General features: G+C 41.9%; 1 protein-coding gene across 1 annotated transcript; it reads right to left on the bottom strand.

The window, feature by feature from the left end:
• Nucleotides 1-4,469: 4,469 nt before the first annotated feature.
• Nucleotides 4,470-13,336, bottom strand: cav1 (caveolin 1). Its single transcript, XM_085462659.1, has 3 exons — nucleotides 13,068-13,336; nucleotides 11,937-12,104; nucleotides 4,470-6,492 (listed from the first exon to the last, which is right to left on the bottom strand). Exons 1-3 carry the CDS (start codon nucleotides 13,101-13,103, stop codon nucleotides 6,151-6,153), a joined length of 546 nt encoding a protein of 181 aa, XP_085318785.1. The 5' UTR covers nucleotides 13,104-13,336; the 3' UTR covers nucleotides 4,470-6,150.
• Between the last annotated feature and the right edge of the window lie 833 nt (nucleotides 13,337-14,169).

Here is a 14,169-nt window from a genome sequence, read left to right as displayed (position 1 = left end):
CAGTATTTAAACATGATAATGACCCCAAACAAACCCCTGAGATGACCACTGCCTTGCTCAATAAACTGAGGGTAAAGGGTCTTGACTGGCCAAGCATGTCTCCTTAAACCCTGTTGAGCATCAATTGGGGATGAGGGGAGGGAGACACGACAAAAGACACACGATACAGTGCAATATTTGCAAATCTCATAAATCCATGTTTTATTGACAGCTGAATATAGAATATAAATATTTAAACTGAGAATATCTACCACTTTAAGAGAAACATTGGCACACTTTGAATTTGATGGAACCAACATGTCTCAAAATAACTGGGGCAAAAAAATTATATTTTGTAATTATTTAACACTTTATGTTAATTGTAATACAAAGTGCAATAATAGATCAGGATAAAAAAAAAATCATGAAACTAACTTCAGAAAAACCGAAAGTAAAATAAAGGCCATACAAAAAAGACAAGTCCAACAACATCATTATTAAGTCCTGTTAAGGTTGAAGACACTATAAAGGTGCAGAGCGTTTCCTGTTTGATTGTCTACATTGCGAATATGCAGTTCTCTGTGTTTTCCACTAGAGGAGGCTGTTGCATTTTAAAAGCTGAGTGATGCTCCTCACAAAGTGAGTGGAGAGACATCAACTTACATGTAAAACCAAACCGTTCAAAATCATCCTCACAAGAACTTTAAATTAATTTTACACTTTTGAATTGGCATATACTCAAATGATGCATTGGGCAGGAAAATAAAGGAAAAAGCATATAGGATGTATGACCACGTACAGTGGGGCAAAAAAGTATTTAGTCAGCCACCGATTGTGCAAGTTCCCCCACCTAAAATGATGACAGAGGTCAGTAATTTGCACCAGAGGTACACTTCAACTGTGAGAGACAGAATGTGAAAAAAAAAAAAATCCATGAATCCACATGGTAGGATTTGTAAAGAAATTATTCGTAAATCAGGGTGGAAAATAAGTATTTGGTCAATAACAAAAATACAACTCAATACTTTGTAACATAACCTTTGTTGGCAATAACAGAGGTCAAACGTTTACTATAGGTCTTTACCAGGTTTGCACACACAGTAGCTGGTATTTTGGCCCATTCCTCCATGCAGATCTTCTCGAGAGCAGTGATGTTTTGGGGCTGTCGCCGAGCAACACGGACTTTCAACTCCCGCCACAGATTTTCTATGGGGTTGAGGTCTGGAGACTGGCTAGGCCACTCCAGGACTTTCAAATGCTTCTTACGGAGCCACTCCTTTGTTGCCCGGGCGGTGTGTTTTGGATCATTGTCATGTTGGAAGACCCAGCCTCGTTTCATCTTCAAAGTTCTCACTGATGGAAGGAGGTTTTGGCTCAAAATCTCACGATACATGGCCCCATTCATTCTGTCCTTAACACGGATCAGTCGTCCTGTCCCCTTGGCAGAAAAACAGCCCCATAGCATGATGTTTCCACCCCCATGCTTCACAGTAGGTATGGTGTTCTTGGGATGCAACTCAGTATTCTTCTTCCTCCAAACACGACGAGTTGAGTTTATACCAAAAAGTTCTACTTTGGTTTCATCTGACCACATGACATTCTCCCAATCCTCTGCTGTATCATCCATGTGCTCTCTGGCAAACTTCAGACGGGCCTGGACATGCACTGGCTTCAGCAGCGGAACACGTCTGGCACTGCGGGATTTGATTCCCTGCCGTTGTAGTGTGTTACTGATGGTGACCTTTGTTACTTTGGTCCCAGCTCTCTGCAGGTCATTCACCAGGTCCCCCCGTGTGGTTCTGGGATCTTTGCTCACCGTTCTCATGATCATTTTGACCCCACGGGATGAGATCTTGCGTGGAGCCCCAGATCGAGGGAGATCATCAGTGGTCTTGTATGTCTTCCATTTTCTGATGATTGCTCCCACAGTTGATTTTTTCACACCAAGCTGCTTGCCTATTGTAGATTCACTCTTCCCAGTCTGGTGCAGGGCTACAATACTTTTCCTGGTGTCCTTTGAAAGCTCTTTGGTCTTGGCCATGGCGGCGTTTGGAGTCTGACTGTTTGAGGCTGTGGACAGGTGTCTTTTATACAGATGATGGGTTCAAACAGGTGCCATTCATACAGGTAACGAGTGGGGGACAGAAAAGCTTCTTACAGAAGAAGTTACAGGTCTGTGAGAGCCAGAGATTTTCCTTGTTTGAGGTGACCAAATACTTATTTTCCACCCTGATTTACGAATAAATTCTTTACAAATCCTACCATGTGGATTCATGGATTTTTTTTTCACATTCTGTCTCTCACAGTTGAAGTGTACCTCTGGTGCAAATTACTGACCTCTGTCATCATTTTAAGTGGGGGAACTTGCACAATCGGTGGCTGACTAAATACTTTTTTGCCCCACTGTATATGGGGGTCCATCTTAACCTCAGGCACAGACAATGCAAGAATCAGCCAATATACCTGTTCAATTAAATATTGATGTTTCAACAGATTTAAGCATGTTACCTATAAATCATTTAAATTATATGTACATATGTCAAAGATATTCAGAAAACATGCTTTTGCATTTTAGGGTTTTGAATGTAATTTCTTCTACCTAGAGAGTAAATCTTAAATGTAAATGAAATTGAGATTCACAGGAAGTTTAAAATGCAAATTACCTGCTACAGTTAATTTAACACTTTTTCACCAAACACATCAGAGATAAACTTGTTGTTGCTGCACAGAGATGCACTGGGCTTGTGCTGGGGGACAATGCCCCAGTCTCTGTGTTCTACCATCCTCTCCCTGCTATGATGATGTACTGTTAGACAATTGTAAATTTGTAGACTAAACTTAAAATATATTTATATTATTTTTCTGTTTTTTTGGGGTACCACGGTGGTTAGCACTGTTGCCGCACAGCAAGAAGGTCCTGAGTTAAATTCCACCATCAGGCCGGGGTCTTTCTGTGTGGAGTTTGCATGTTCTCCCCGTGTTTGCGTGGGTTCCCTCCGGGTACTCCGGCTTCCTCCCACCATCCAAAGACATGCAGTTTGTGGGGATAGGTTAATTGGATAATCCAAATTGCCACTAGGTGTGAATGTGCGAGTGAATGTGAATGGTTGTCTGTTCCTGTGTGTTGGCCCTGCGACAGACTGGCGACCTGTCCAGGGTGTACCCCGCCTCTCACCCTATGACAGCTGGGATTGGCTCCAGCGCCCCCCGCGACCCTGAAAAGGATAAGCGGTAGCGAATGGATGTTTTTTGGGGTTTTTCTTTTTTTTTGGTTTGTAGCTTTTTAACAATCCCTGTGTGGCTAAATAATGTAATGATTTGCATGTTTACCTAACAAGTGAAGGACAAGGCACGACTCTACTGGGGTTCATGAAGGGGATCTAGCTTTCTCCATAACTCTAATATGATAACCTAATACTTTTTCTGTCAGTGTTATTCAAGACATTAATGTACATCCAGCTTGGAACATGATTTAGCTTAGGTCTTAGGTCTGTTAGGTCTTAGGTCTGTCAATAGGACAGTGGCCCTGTGCCCAAAAAAAAAGGCCCACAAAGAAACGGCTTCCAAGTTTGGTGTGGAAAAACCTGACAGAGTGAAAGATGAAAACCCCTGACCTAACTCCATCCAGCATCTCTGGGGCTTATTTCTCCAGTGTTGTGGCTGAATCCCTGCAGCTGAGTTCTAAGATGTGCTGGAAGTAGAAAACAGGCTTTAAAAGCAGCAGATTCATGGCATGTAATGTTTGTTTGTTTGCCCACATACTTTTGTGATGCAATATTATAGAGCTGTTAGCAGCATTAAGCAGCTCATCAGTGATTCCTTTTTTTAATATTAATTTCATGTTTAAAAATAACTTAAAACATATTAAAACAATGAACCACTGTTAAGTTAACATGACTTCATTCCTCAGATGTAACTGCTGAACAATACTGTTTAAAGTGTGAATCCAGGTCTGCCTCGGGCAGCATAATTATGTGCTTGCTTACTGTAAATTAACTTGAATACATTTAAGAGAGTGGACTCAAGTCTCACGAGCTTTGCTCAACACTTTATTTGTTTTCCAAGTAACCATGGAAATGGTGTGCCAGGCTCTTGGAGAAAAACAGCTTATGGGCAACACTGGAGGCATTAGACCTTATTTACAGAGACAGAGATACAAATAAATACTAGAGAGGGTTTGCAGGGCACTGCTGCTGGAAATGATTTTTCTGTTCCGCTCTCACTCCAGCTTCATTCTTACTGTATGTATTTTTCTTCCACAAAAGTAATCCCAGCTGGCTGGTTTCTGCACTGCACATCAATGAAACCAGTCACCGAGTATCTACTGTGAATCATTACACAATTAGATTTGCTATGACTCAATATCACAAGTATAAAAGAACAAGCAGCCCACTGTTAGGTTCTGACTTTCATGGGGAAGCACATGCTAGTGATCACTTTATCCATGCTTGTAAAACTGTAGGTAATAAAACATAAACAAATGCACAACGGATTATATTAAATTTTAATGTGCACAGCGTGATATGGTACAGTAAAAGCAAGGAAGAAAAAAAAATCATTTCTTATACAAAAATATCACCTTCAGAGCTTTAAAAAAACATCTCGATTTGATATTATCATCCCTGTGAAAAAACAGCAGGTAGACTAAAGGTGATATAGTCAAAGCGAGCTTAGTGTCTCAGTTAAACACAACCCTCTCTCCACCCCATTCTCACCCATCCACAAATTCACCCATCCTGGGGTGGGAGGTGTCGTTTTAATGCTATTTAGCATTGTGTCCACAGTCAAGAAGCAAGGCCACATAACAAAACTGTAGACAAAAAAAACAAAAAAAAGCAAACCGAAATGGGGAGTGGGCACATTTCACCAAACATTGTCTTTATTCCAATGCATTAACCTAAGTACCACAATATGTGAACATCTCCACACGAGCTCCTCACTGCACAGCGTTAATCTCCAGTGTGCAAAATTAACTGCTTGCACTCTGCTGTATTAGGAAATGGAGGAACATGGAGACTTTCATTAGTGCTGTTCACTACCAATACTTTTCTATAGATTAGTGCACTGGAATCATTTTGGAAGTCTTGTCTTATGAATAAACACCCACACAGTACATACAGGATATCAAAACAATGGCACTGTAATCAAGCCTCCTCAAGTTCTTCATTTTCATAGTGTAGAGAAAAAAACCTCATTCACTATGGAGCTATGATGATAAAACGTGGAGCCTGAATGAAAAATAAAAAGTCTAAATTTGTCTTACAAAACAAAACTAACAAAAGAGTAAAAAATCAAATCAGGTTCTGTAAGGTTCAGACATTCTCTGTCAGACTTGAGAAAATTCATTTGAGGCAGAGGCGAAGCAAAAAGCTGGTGTAGAGAGCGAGTGAGCGAAGATGCAGATAGCTTCAGTCAGGCTGTGTCACGGGCGCGGTGGACGGTGAGCTGCTGGCATGGCGGTGCAGGTACATGCAGAAACGGGGGCAGGTTCAGTGTGTCAGACTGCTGGAAAGCAGGGCAAAGAGGGGAGGGGTGGGAGGTCACTTTAGTGGGCGTGTGGGGCATAGGGAGGGGTGCTTCTGTGCTGCTGGATCTGTGTGGTTGTTCTTTTTTGCTGAGTCAGACAGAATTTGGCAGCGTTCACTCGTTCTCCCTGTTTGAACGTATGCAACCCCAGCATCCCCCCCCCCCCTCCCGACTATCCTACTCTGCCCTACGGCTCCAAAAAACAAACACGAGCGTGAGAGGTTACAGCAGATGCTGACGTCCCTTCTTTGCACGGATCGATCCGTTTGAAAGGCTCTCTACAAAGAGTAAGAATGGAAGGAATTTACATGATGGAGCAAAATTAATAACAACATATGGAGCTTGGCTGCCTGCTTGACAAACTTAACAGTGAAAAATAAAAAAAAATACTAACGTAGACAGAAAAAGAAAAAACAGGAGAAAACAGCTGTTAGAAAAAGGTGGGGTTAGGTGCCATGTCACAGCACCCCTTTACCTCTAAACAACCACCCAGCCCCCACCCCACTCTGGAAAAGTCTCAACACATTTTCCATTTATTTTCTTCGTCTTCTTTCGGTTTTTTTGGTTGTTGTTCTGACTCCCCTCCCATCTCCATTGCGCCCATTCTTCTGGCCCTCTTTTGAATCCTCCTCCTGATTTGGGATGCTACACCTCCTTGGTCATCCTGACTCGGATGCTGCTCAGGCACTTGCCCATGGCCTCGAAGAACGGGTCGCAGAAGGTGTGCACGCAGATAGAGAAGACGCGGCTGACGCAGTGGATCTCGATCAGGTAGCTCTTGACACACGGCACCACGGCCCAGATGTGCAGGAAGGACAGGATGGCAAAGAAAATTCCCCAGATCAACGCCAAGGGAATGCCCACCAGTGCCGTCAGCAGGCGGTAGCACCAGTACTTGGTGACAGTGAAGGTTGTGAAGCTGGCTTTCCACACACCGTCGAAGCTGTAGGTCCCTGCGGGTTCTGCAATCACATCTTCAAATTCAACCTAAGGAAGATGAAAGTAGACGAGTTAGAAATTGCTGGTAAAAACTTTGTATGAGAATACAAAGCTTTCGGTGAACTATCCCTGTGTGAAAAATGGAATTTTAAGACACAGAAAAACATATCAGCACTGCATTCAGCTGAAACTCAACACTCTGACTTGTTAAATACCTTCATCCCCTGCCAACAGAGTTTCACAAGAGTTCTGATATGGCGCAAATGAAACCACTATGGAAACTTTAACGCTGTCAAATCCAAGCTCATTATTTCCACACAAATCAACTTCACTCCCTGTTAATATGTCAGCTTCGCAGAGTTGGAGGGTGGGATTCTTGACAAGATTTATACCTCTCCTAGCAGGGACTGGTACGCAATCCAGCATCTGCCCCACCCAATACACTGACTGCACAAATGCTATCTCTGGTATCAGCTTCAATTTCTGAAAATCAGCCCAGGGGCTTTTTTCTCCCGTGCCTCCTACATTGGAAATGACCGGACACACAGAAAAAATAGGAAATGTTACTGGTAGATGAACTGTTGGGCTGTTGGGCTTCTGCTACATCCTCCATCTCCTGTTAGGTTTCTTTTTAATAGGAAACTCAATGCAAGTGTGCACAGGCTGATTGCTGGTGTTTAAAGAATGGAGGGAAAAGTGGCATCTCAGTGCTTATTCAACCTACCTTCCTCTCCCGGTCAGCCTCTTCCTAGGCCTCTGAGCCCCAAATCAATATTTATTTTACAGTTACTTGGAGACTGTGTCATGTCAAAGTAGTTGGGCTACTGAGGGCTAATAGCTGCAATACCAATAAGTCAAGCAGATAATATCTAGTGTTACACTAACAATGAAATGGAAAAGTGAAGTGCTTCATTCCTAGGAGATGCACCATCTGGAAGATGTGACTCCTGCTTACACAAACTGTCTGACCTTGACCACTTTCAGATCTTACTAAAAAGTGATACAGATTTTCTGCAGTGTATTTATTACTCTATAGGGATATTTATTGATAATAGCAATAGTATATGTAACTGCCCTTAATCCAGAGCTGACAATATATAACCTTCTGGTAATTTTTAGATTTAAAAAAATACATATAGAAAGTTAGAGAGCTATACTGGTATAAGCTAAATAAATAATGCATTTCTTTGTCTCCTGTTTAAAGTAGCATGAAATAGAAATTTAGATCTAAAAAATAGCTCTCCTGCAACTCCTTCCTTCTATTTTCTACCAGTCAACTTGAAAATATTTATCCTCAAAAATCTTTTTAATATTTTCACTTTGCTTTTAATCTTCCCTTTTCTTGCCATTATTATGTTACATGTAAATTTGCAGACTGTCAGCAATCGGTTAAGATTCGCCAATATAATAAGAATGTTCCAAGTGATTTAATATTATGTAATATTTTGTATTACAAATAATGTGATAACAGCAACCAGAGTGCAACTTTTATATAAAATCTGGAAAAAATAAACTGGATTGAAGATTCTAATTTTGCAACAGCATCCATACATCAGAAATCTGTAATATAATGCACGGCTCCAAATCACATACCAGTCACCTAAGTCCATAACAGTGAGTGTCTTAGGACTTCATGCCATGCTGTTATTCTTTATGTTGGGGTGAATGTAATATTTTTTACAGTCCTAGCAAAAGGACTCCTCACATCCAGCCTTTTTTTCTTGCCTTGAAACATCAGCTTGTAAGTCCAATTCTTTTATCCTGAAAGCAGCACAAAGCGTCTCTCACAACACCAACTGGCGAAGCTCACTACAGCCTTATAATATAAAACTGACTGCAGCCACAAAACCAGCCCGCCGTCCATTTAATTTTTCCACAGCTACAAATTTTAAAGTGGGCCAACTCGGCGCCAGTTTCCAGAACTTTGAGACTAAATGAGAGCCTTCTTCAGAGAGGCACAAACAACCACAGCAGGGTGGTGGGGAGTTCCTGACATAAAACGGTGCTCTTTGGTGTTTTTCCTGGGTTTTTTCTTCTTCTTCTTCTTTTTAAAAGTATTGTTATTCATTTGCAATTCTGAGGAAAGTTATCATTACTACCTTTGCTGTAATTCAGGAGAGGCTTCCTTTGTAAGCCACTCGAGTGTTAAGTGGGATTTTGGCAAGAATGCTGTTTGAATTCCGACTGTCCAAAAGTGATATGGGCATCCCTTATAGAAAACATCTGTTATCCAGTTATGTTAGGCAGTTTAATCTAATTATTTACATGTTTAAAGAAGGATTAGGGATTAGCAGTTCCTGAATGAAGAACATTAGTTCAATAAGCAAATAAGCAAGTCACATTAAGAAAATATCACTTTTGTGCTAAATTAAAAAAGGGGCCCTCCATTGAGAAGTTTGATATGAAACAATAGCGTCTCGAGACCAGTGTGTGACCAGTCAGCAAGGCAACTGTATTATTGAGTAAATAAGGTCATGTTCTATTTCTGGAGCTCTGTCTTAAGGCTGTCGACTATGCTTGAATAGACAAAGTGGGCTCCAGGAGAAGAAGGTCAGAGTGTAGTGCTCTACAGAACTATTTGCAGGGTTTTAGTGGTCAGTGTGTTTGATTTTAGGTGGCAGAACACAATGATTTACACACGACTTGTTTTGGATCAAAACACAAGCTTATACCACAATATAAAAGTGTCTTGGAATGATTATTGCTATTATTTGGCGCCACACGAGTAAAAATAAAACGGAATCTTTTGCATGTATTTATTGTCATAGCTCTACACGCTTTGTTAAATTTGCATGCCATTTGCACGGAAACAAATCTACACTGAGTTCAAAAAGGTTTTAATAGCGCCTGATGTCTCAGCCCACAGCGGAGTGCGCAGGCTAATAAAAAGCACAGACATTATCAAAGCAGGACATGTGAGCTTTACATACAACAAGATCCCATACCCAGAGGCATCTGTAATCAACTAAAAATCCCAGAATGAGGCAGATAAGTAAAAATACCACTAAGAGTGGACCAAAAATAGACTTTGCAGTCCTAGTGGGAGTGTTTCATTCCTTTCAGTTTTACCATAGAGACTTCAGATCTGCTGCCAGAGCTCAAACTTTTCACAACTCCCTCTAAAAAACTTTCTCCACTGGGGGCATTTTCAGTCTTCTCGTTGCTGGGCCTAAGCTCCTCCTCTCCCATATAAAATCCCACAACTCCTCCAAATGGAAAAAAAAAATCATTGCAGGAGAAACTCCAAACGCATGGCAGTAATGGAACTTGTTTGATGTGGCCAGGTGATTGAGGCCAGCTGCAGCAGCAACAGGAGTGCACCTTTGATTATAAGAATGCAGTGTTTGTGTGTTTGCGTCTGTGTGCTATCTAAGCAGTGTGTTTGAATGCGTGCTTTACAGATTTATATGGTAGTCCGGCATTTGAGGGTTGCGTGTGGTCATGGTGGATTGCAGAGCGAGCGTCGCTGGAAGGGATTCCCTGCTTGTGTGTTTCATCGGGGCATACTGAATGCACGCTTCCACTTGGCTGAGCTGTTTCACTGACCTCAAAGCACCTCAGAGCTGCTGTATACAGCACACTGTACAAACTTATCAGTGTTTACTCTCAAAATCCAGAGGGAGGCGATGAGTACCTAAGGGCCTCTCGTTATAAAATATACCCAGAGGCTTCTCTGTTGGGATTTATTAACTCAATATGAAAGTCTTTTTTTTAAGTATAATTTATTACAAAGAAGGATTCTGATACTGTCTCTATGTCGCAAGAAGACAAGGTATTAAGTATTACTATCAGTTTACGTTGTATTATTAGTAAACATCTATTACTACCAATAGATGTTTACTACTGCTAGTTAAAAGCTGAACGGTTTCAGGCGTCTTACGTTAAACGCTGCCTATAGCATGTTCATTTTTACAGTGTATGCACATGTGTTGTCAGGTCATTTCAGCAGCAGTCTGTTGGCTTGATTAGCGAGGGGTGGGACAATCGTGAAGCTGCATTCTATTCTGAGACTGGAAGGAGAGTCTGACTCACTGTCACAATGGAAGAGAGCAGGGAGAGAGCAGCCAGAGAGTGGTGGAAGAAGTTGGGATAGAAGCAGCAAACAGGAAAACTAGAGAATGAGAGTCTTTTTCTTTCCAAACCCAGCAACAAATATTTTGTAAAAGTGTTTTCATACAAACGTGAATTCATCGTGTTCATGGCACATTTTATATAGACTTGTGCGTCATATGGGAAAAATGCACAAACTGGCAGTAACACACATGCCTCTCAGACAGTGATAAACTCCATAAAAACGAAGTGTTTTCAAATATTTAACGAGAAATAGAAGACAAAATGTACTTTTTGGGCAGGTTGTATGTGAAACGAGTGTCATGTAATAACAGAAAATTAAATGAGCACAACATTTTTAATGGATTCCTTGTATATGTGTATTATGGTTGTTTTAATCAAAATGCTCTGTCAGTATGTTTTCATCAGTCAATTTGGCAGGGGATGAAACTTTACCACATTTATATATTCTTTAAAGAGAAAGGTTATATTCAGTAGTTATGGTCTGATTAGTTACATCAGCAGCGACAGGCACTCATTTCTACTGAAAACCTTGTATTTGCCAACAAAAAGAAACAAATGGACTCACTCCTCTGACGCAACTATAGGCATGCGGGGAGGAAACGGAGGGGGCAGTGGCAGAATGGGAGGAAAGAAGGGAGGATAAGGAGTGGTGAGGGATCCCCTCATACTAATCGCCCACTTGGGTGTTTCCCTGTTTTAACAAGGCAGAGTTCAGGCATTTCACAGATCTGACCCTTCCTGAACACGCAGGGAGCTGCTTGACCCCACTCTGATGTAGCCAGATGCACCAGCTGGAGAGGAGCACAGCCGGGCGCACACGGCTGCTGCTCCTCTCTCCCACACAGATGAATCAGGTGGCTTGCAGCGCACAACTCCTTTGCCGCTATAACATCTCTCCCTGTGCTTTTAACAAAAATAAGTACTGAGTATTTATCCGGCGAGACTTCTCTGTTATGGACAGAATTTTACTTTCCCATTAGACAGGCGTGTGCAGCGAGGACTGTGGGAAATGTGTGTTCCAACAACAGGAAATAGGTTATATTTCCTCTGTTGGAGCGAAGTTGGGACGTTCACGTTTCAAGCCCACTCCACACAAGGGGACTGCATGCCATTGTATCGCTGCAGCTCAATGATCTTTAATACGTTTGCAAAGCTTCTTCCTAATAGGGGAAGACACTGAGTGGTAACACTGACACGGCGCATAGCAAAGGTGCGCAAAACTGCATGCGTGTCCGACGCGCAGATAACTTGTTTGACAGCTCATAGAAATAAAATGGACATCGTTTATTAGAGATTATTTCAGTTTGCAGCGCCTGTGATACAGGTAAACCCTGTGTAAACTCGGGAACAGGTGGTTTCGGTTGCCATGGACGAAAACATAAAGTTCAGAAGTTACCAGTCTTTGAAGTTTAACTCACCTTAACAACGTCGTCGTTTATGTGTTTGGGATCCCGGTTGACCAGGTCGATCTCTTTGGTGTGGACATCCTCCATCGTTTTCTCGTTCAGACTGTCGTTGTCCATGTCTTTGTTGTTGGGTTTATATATGTTCCCTTGTTTTCGGATAAACGGCGAATGTAGAAACTCCTGCAAAGAGCCGGGGGAGACAGAAGGAGAAGAGGGTGAAGAGGAGAAGGAATAGTGTGTAGCGCGCTGAGAGAGAGAGCGACTGGAGCTGCAAGTTACCAGGCTTCCCCACAAACAGGGATGGGTTTAAGTGAATAGAAAGTAAAGTACCACACCCCTTCATCCAGCCGCAAGGGGTCCTCACCACCCAGACACTAATCCAGTATGTTAACATGACATACAGTTGATTCAACGTGTTGTCTACCCATGGCAATGGAAACACTTTTAAGAAACGTGCAAAGGCGTTATTTTTTAAATATGAACGAATCTCCAATTAATACTCTTCCTACACGAAAAATATATATTTAGAAAGTAAAGAAAATCACGAATTCAGTTATATTTGCAATGTCATTTGTAATATGTTCACATTACGTATGCAAAAACTTCATTTAAAATGCGTAAAGACCCCTTTGGCTTCTATGAGCCTCCTCAATCCTACGAGTCAAGCACCTTATGTTATTACGCACACCACACGACTTCAGTTGGCATTAAAGGACAGGGGAGATTTGTGACTGAAATTCAGAATTTTACGGTAAAAAAATGGATTTGTTTCCCCCTTGTATAACGCATGGAAATGTACAGTTTAAACGTTTGTGCGTAAATAATCGGTTACTGTGCTGAAAGAGGACCTAACAGGTAAAATCCTCACACCCACATTCTAATGTAAACTGCATCGACCTTCGCATTCTCTTAGCCTGTGTGGGAGAAGTGCTCATGACTGGGTGCCAGAGCGCAAGATAAGGACAGAAACATAGCGCACTCATTTCCCCCTCGTGAACGCATTCTTTTCTTTTTTTTTCTCTTTTTTTGAGGGGGGGGGGGGGGGGGGGGGGGGGGATAATCAGCTTCTGTAAGAAAAGTAAATGTCAGCTACAAACAAACAACCACAAATTAAAAGAACTACAGCTGAGAGCTATACTGTACCTCTTCTGTCTCGCCGTCCTTCGGTCCTCCTGTCATGCTGTCCTCACGTTTGGAGAGATTAGCACGTTGAAACAGACAAAAAAAAGATAATATAGGAAGCAGAGAGGGAGGCGTGGATGCAAACTGGGAGGACGGGGTCTTTCTCTCAGAGTCCTGTATAGTGAAGTTATTCCTGCCCTTTTTGTTGGACGTGACTAAAATTCAGTGGACAAGCGCGTACGGGGAAACCTCCAGTGTTTCCTCGGATACCGCAGAGCGCAGCTGGGGAGTCACCAGTGAGCAGACAGGAGAGCCACCCTGGAACCTGCTCGGCTGGAGGCGAGACTGACGTGATCTCAGACTGAAAGGGTGTTTGTAGCCGGCATGGAATGTCATATTTAGGGATCACAGCAGAGTATAATAAGTTTTTTGTTCAGTGAAACGTGGGAGTTAATTGAACCTGGCAAGGTGTGGACACTTGCCATACCTTAGCCTACGGGGAAAAATCCAAGTGGTTATAATGGATAGAGGGAAGAAAGAAATATGTAGTTCAGCTATTTCAGCACATCTAAAGTCACGCCTGTCATCAGCTGCTTCATAAGATCACATTTATATTTTGGTTAGTGAACCCAGTTTTTCAAGGTGTCAGCTTCATCAGGTTTTGAAGTCGTGCTGGCCACTCTGGTCTGTTTACATTCTTGTGTCAGCTCATCGTGGAGAGACGCCAGCTGGCACCTTGCTGTTTTCAGCCAGAGGGACTGCAATAGAAACAAATTTTAGGTGCGTCTCACTGGCGTGTCAATAAAAGAAACGGATTGGCACAATGATGAAGTTGTTTTTACATTTTTCAAAGCTCTCATTTGCTTTTAGTTTTAGAGCAACATGCACAGAGATGTCAGCTCTTGCCTTCCTCAGTGTGAAAGCTTATCTCAGTTCAAGGAAGAGTAACTCCTCTTTGCTGTTTATTTTGAGGAGCACCTTATTTCTTATTAACTCTGGGCTATTCATTTACTATCTTTATCCTGTAATTATTCTGTTATTTAATTTAAACACTTTGCTATCTACTCTATCTCCAGGAACTTCATTTCAATTGTTTATTGATGATTGTAGCGCCAATAAACTA

The sequence above is a fragment of the Copadichromis virginalis genome, linkage group LG7 (genome assembly GCF_057382275.1).
Source record: "Copadichromis virginalis isolate Kocher_CV1m ecotype Utaka linkage group LG7, C_Virginalis_male_GT1.1, whole genome shotgun sequence".
NCBI lineage: Eukaryota > Metazoa > Chordata > Actinopteri > Cichliformes > Cichlidae > Copadichromis > Copadichromis virginalis.
The sequence above is the reverse complement of the archived record's forward strand: the minus strand, read 5'-3'. Positions and strand labels throughout refer to the sequence as shown.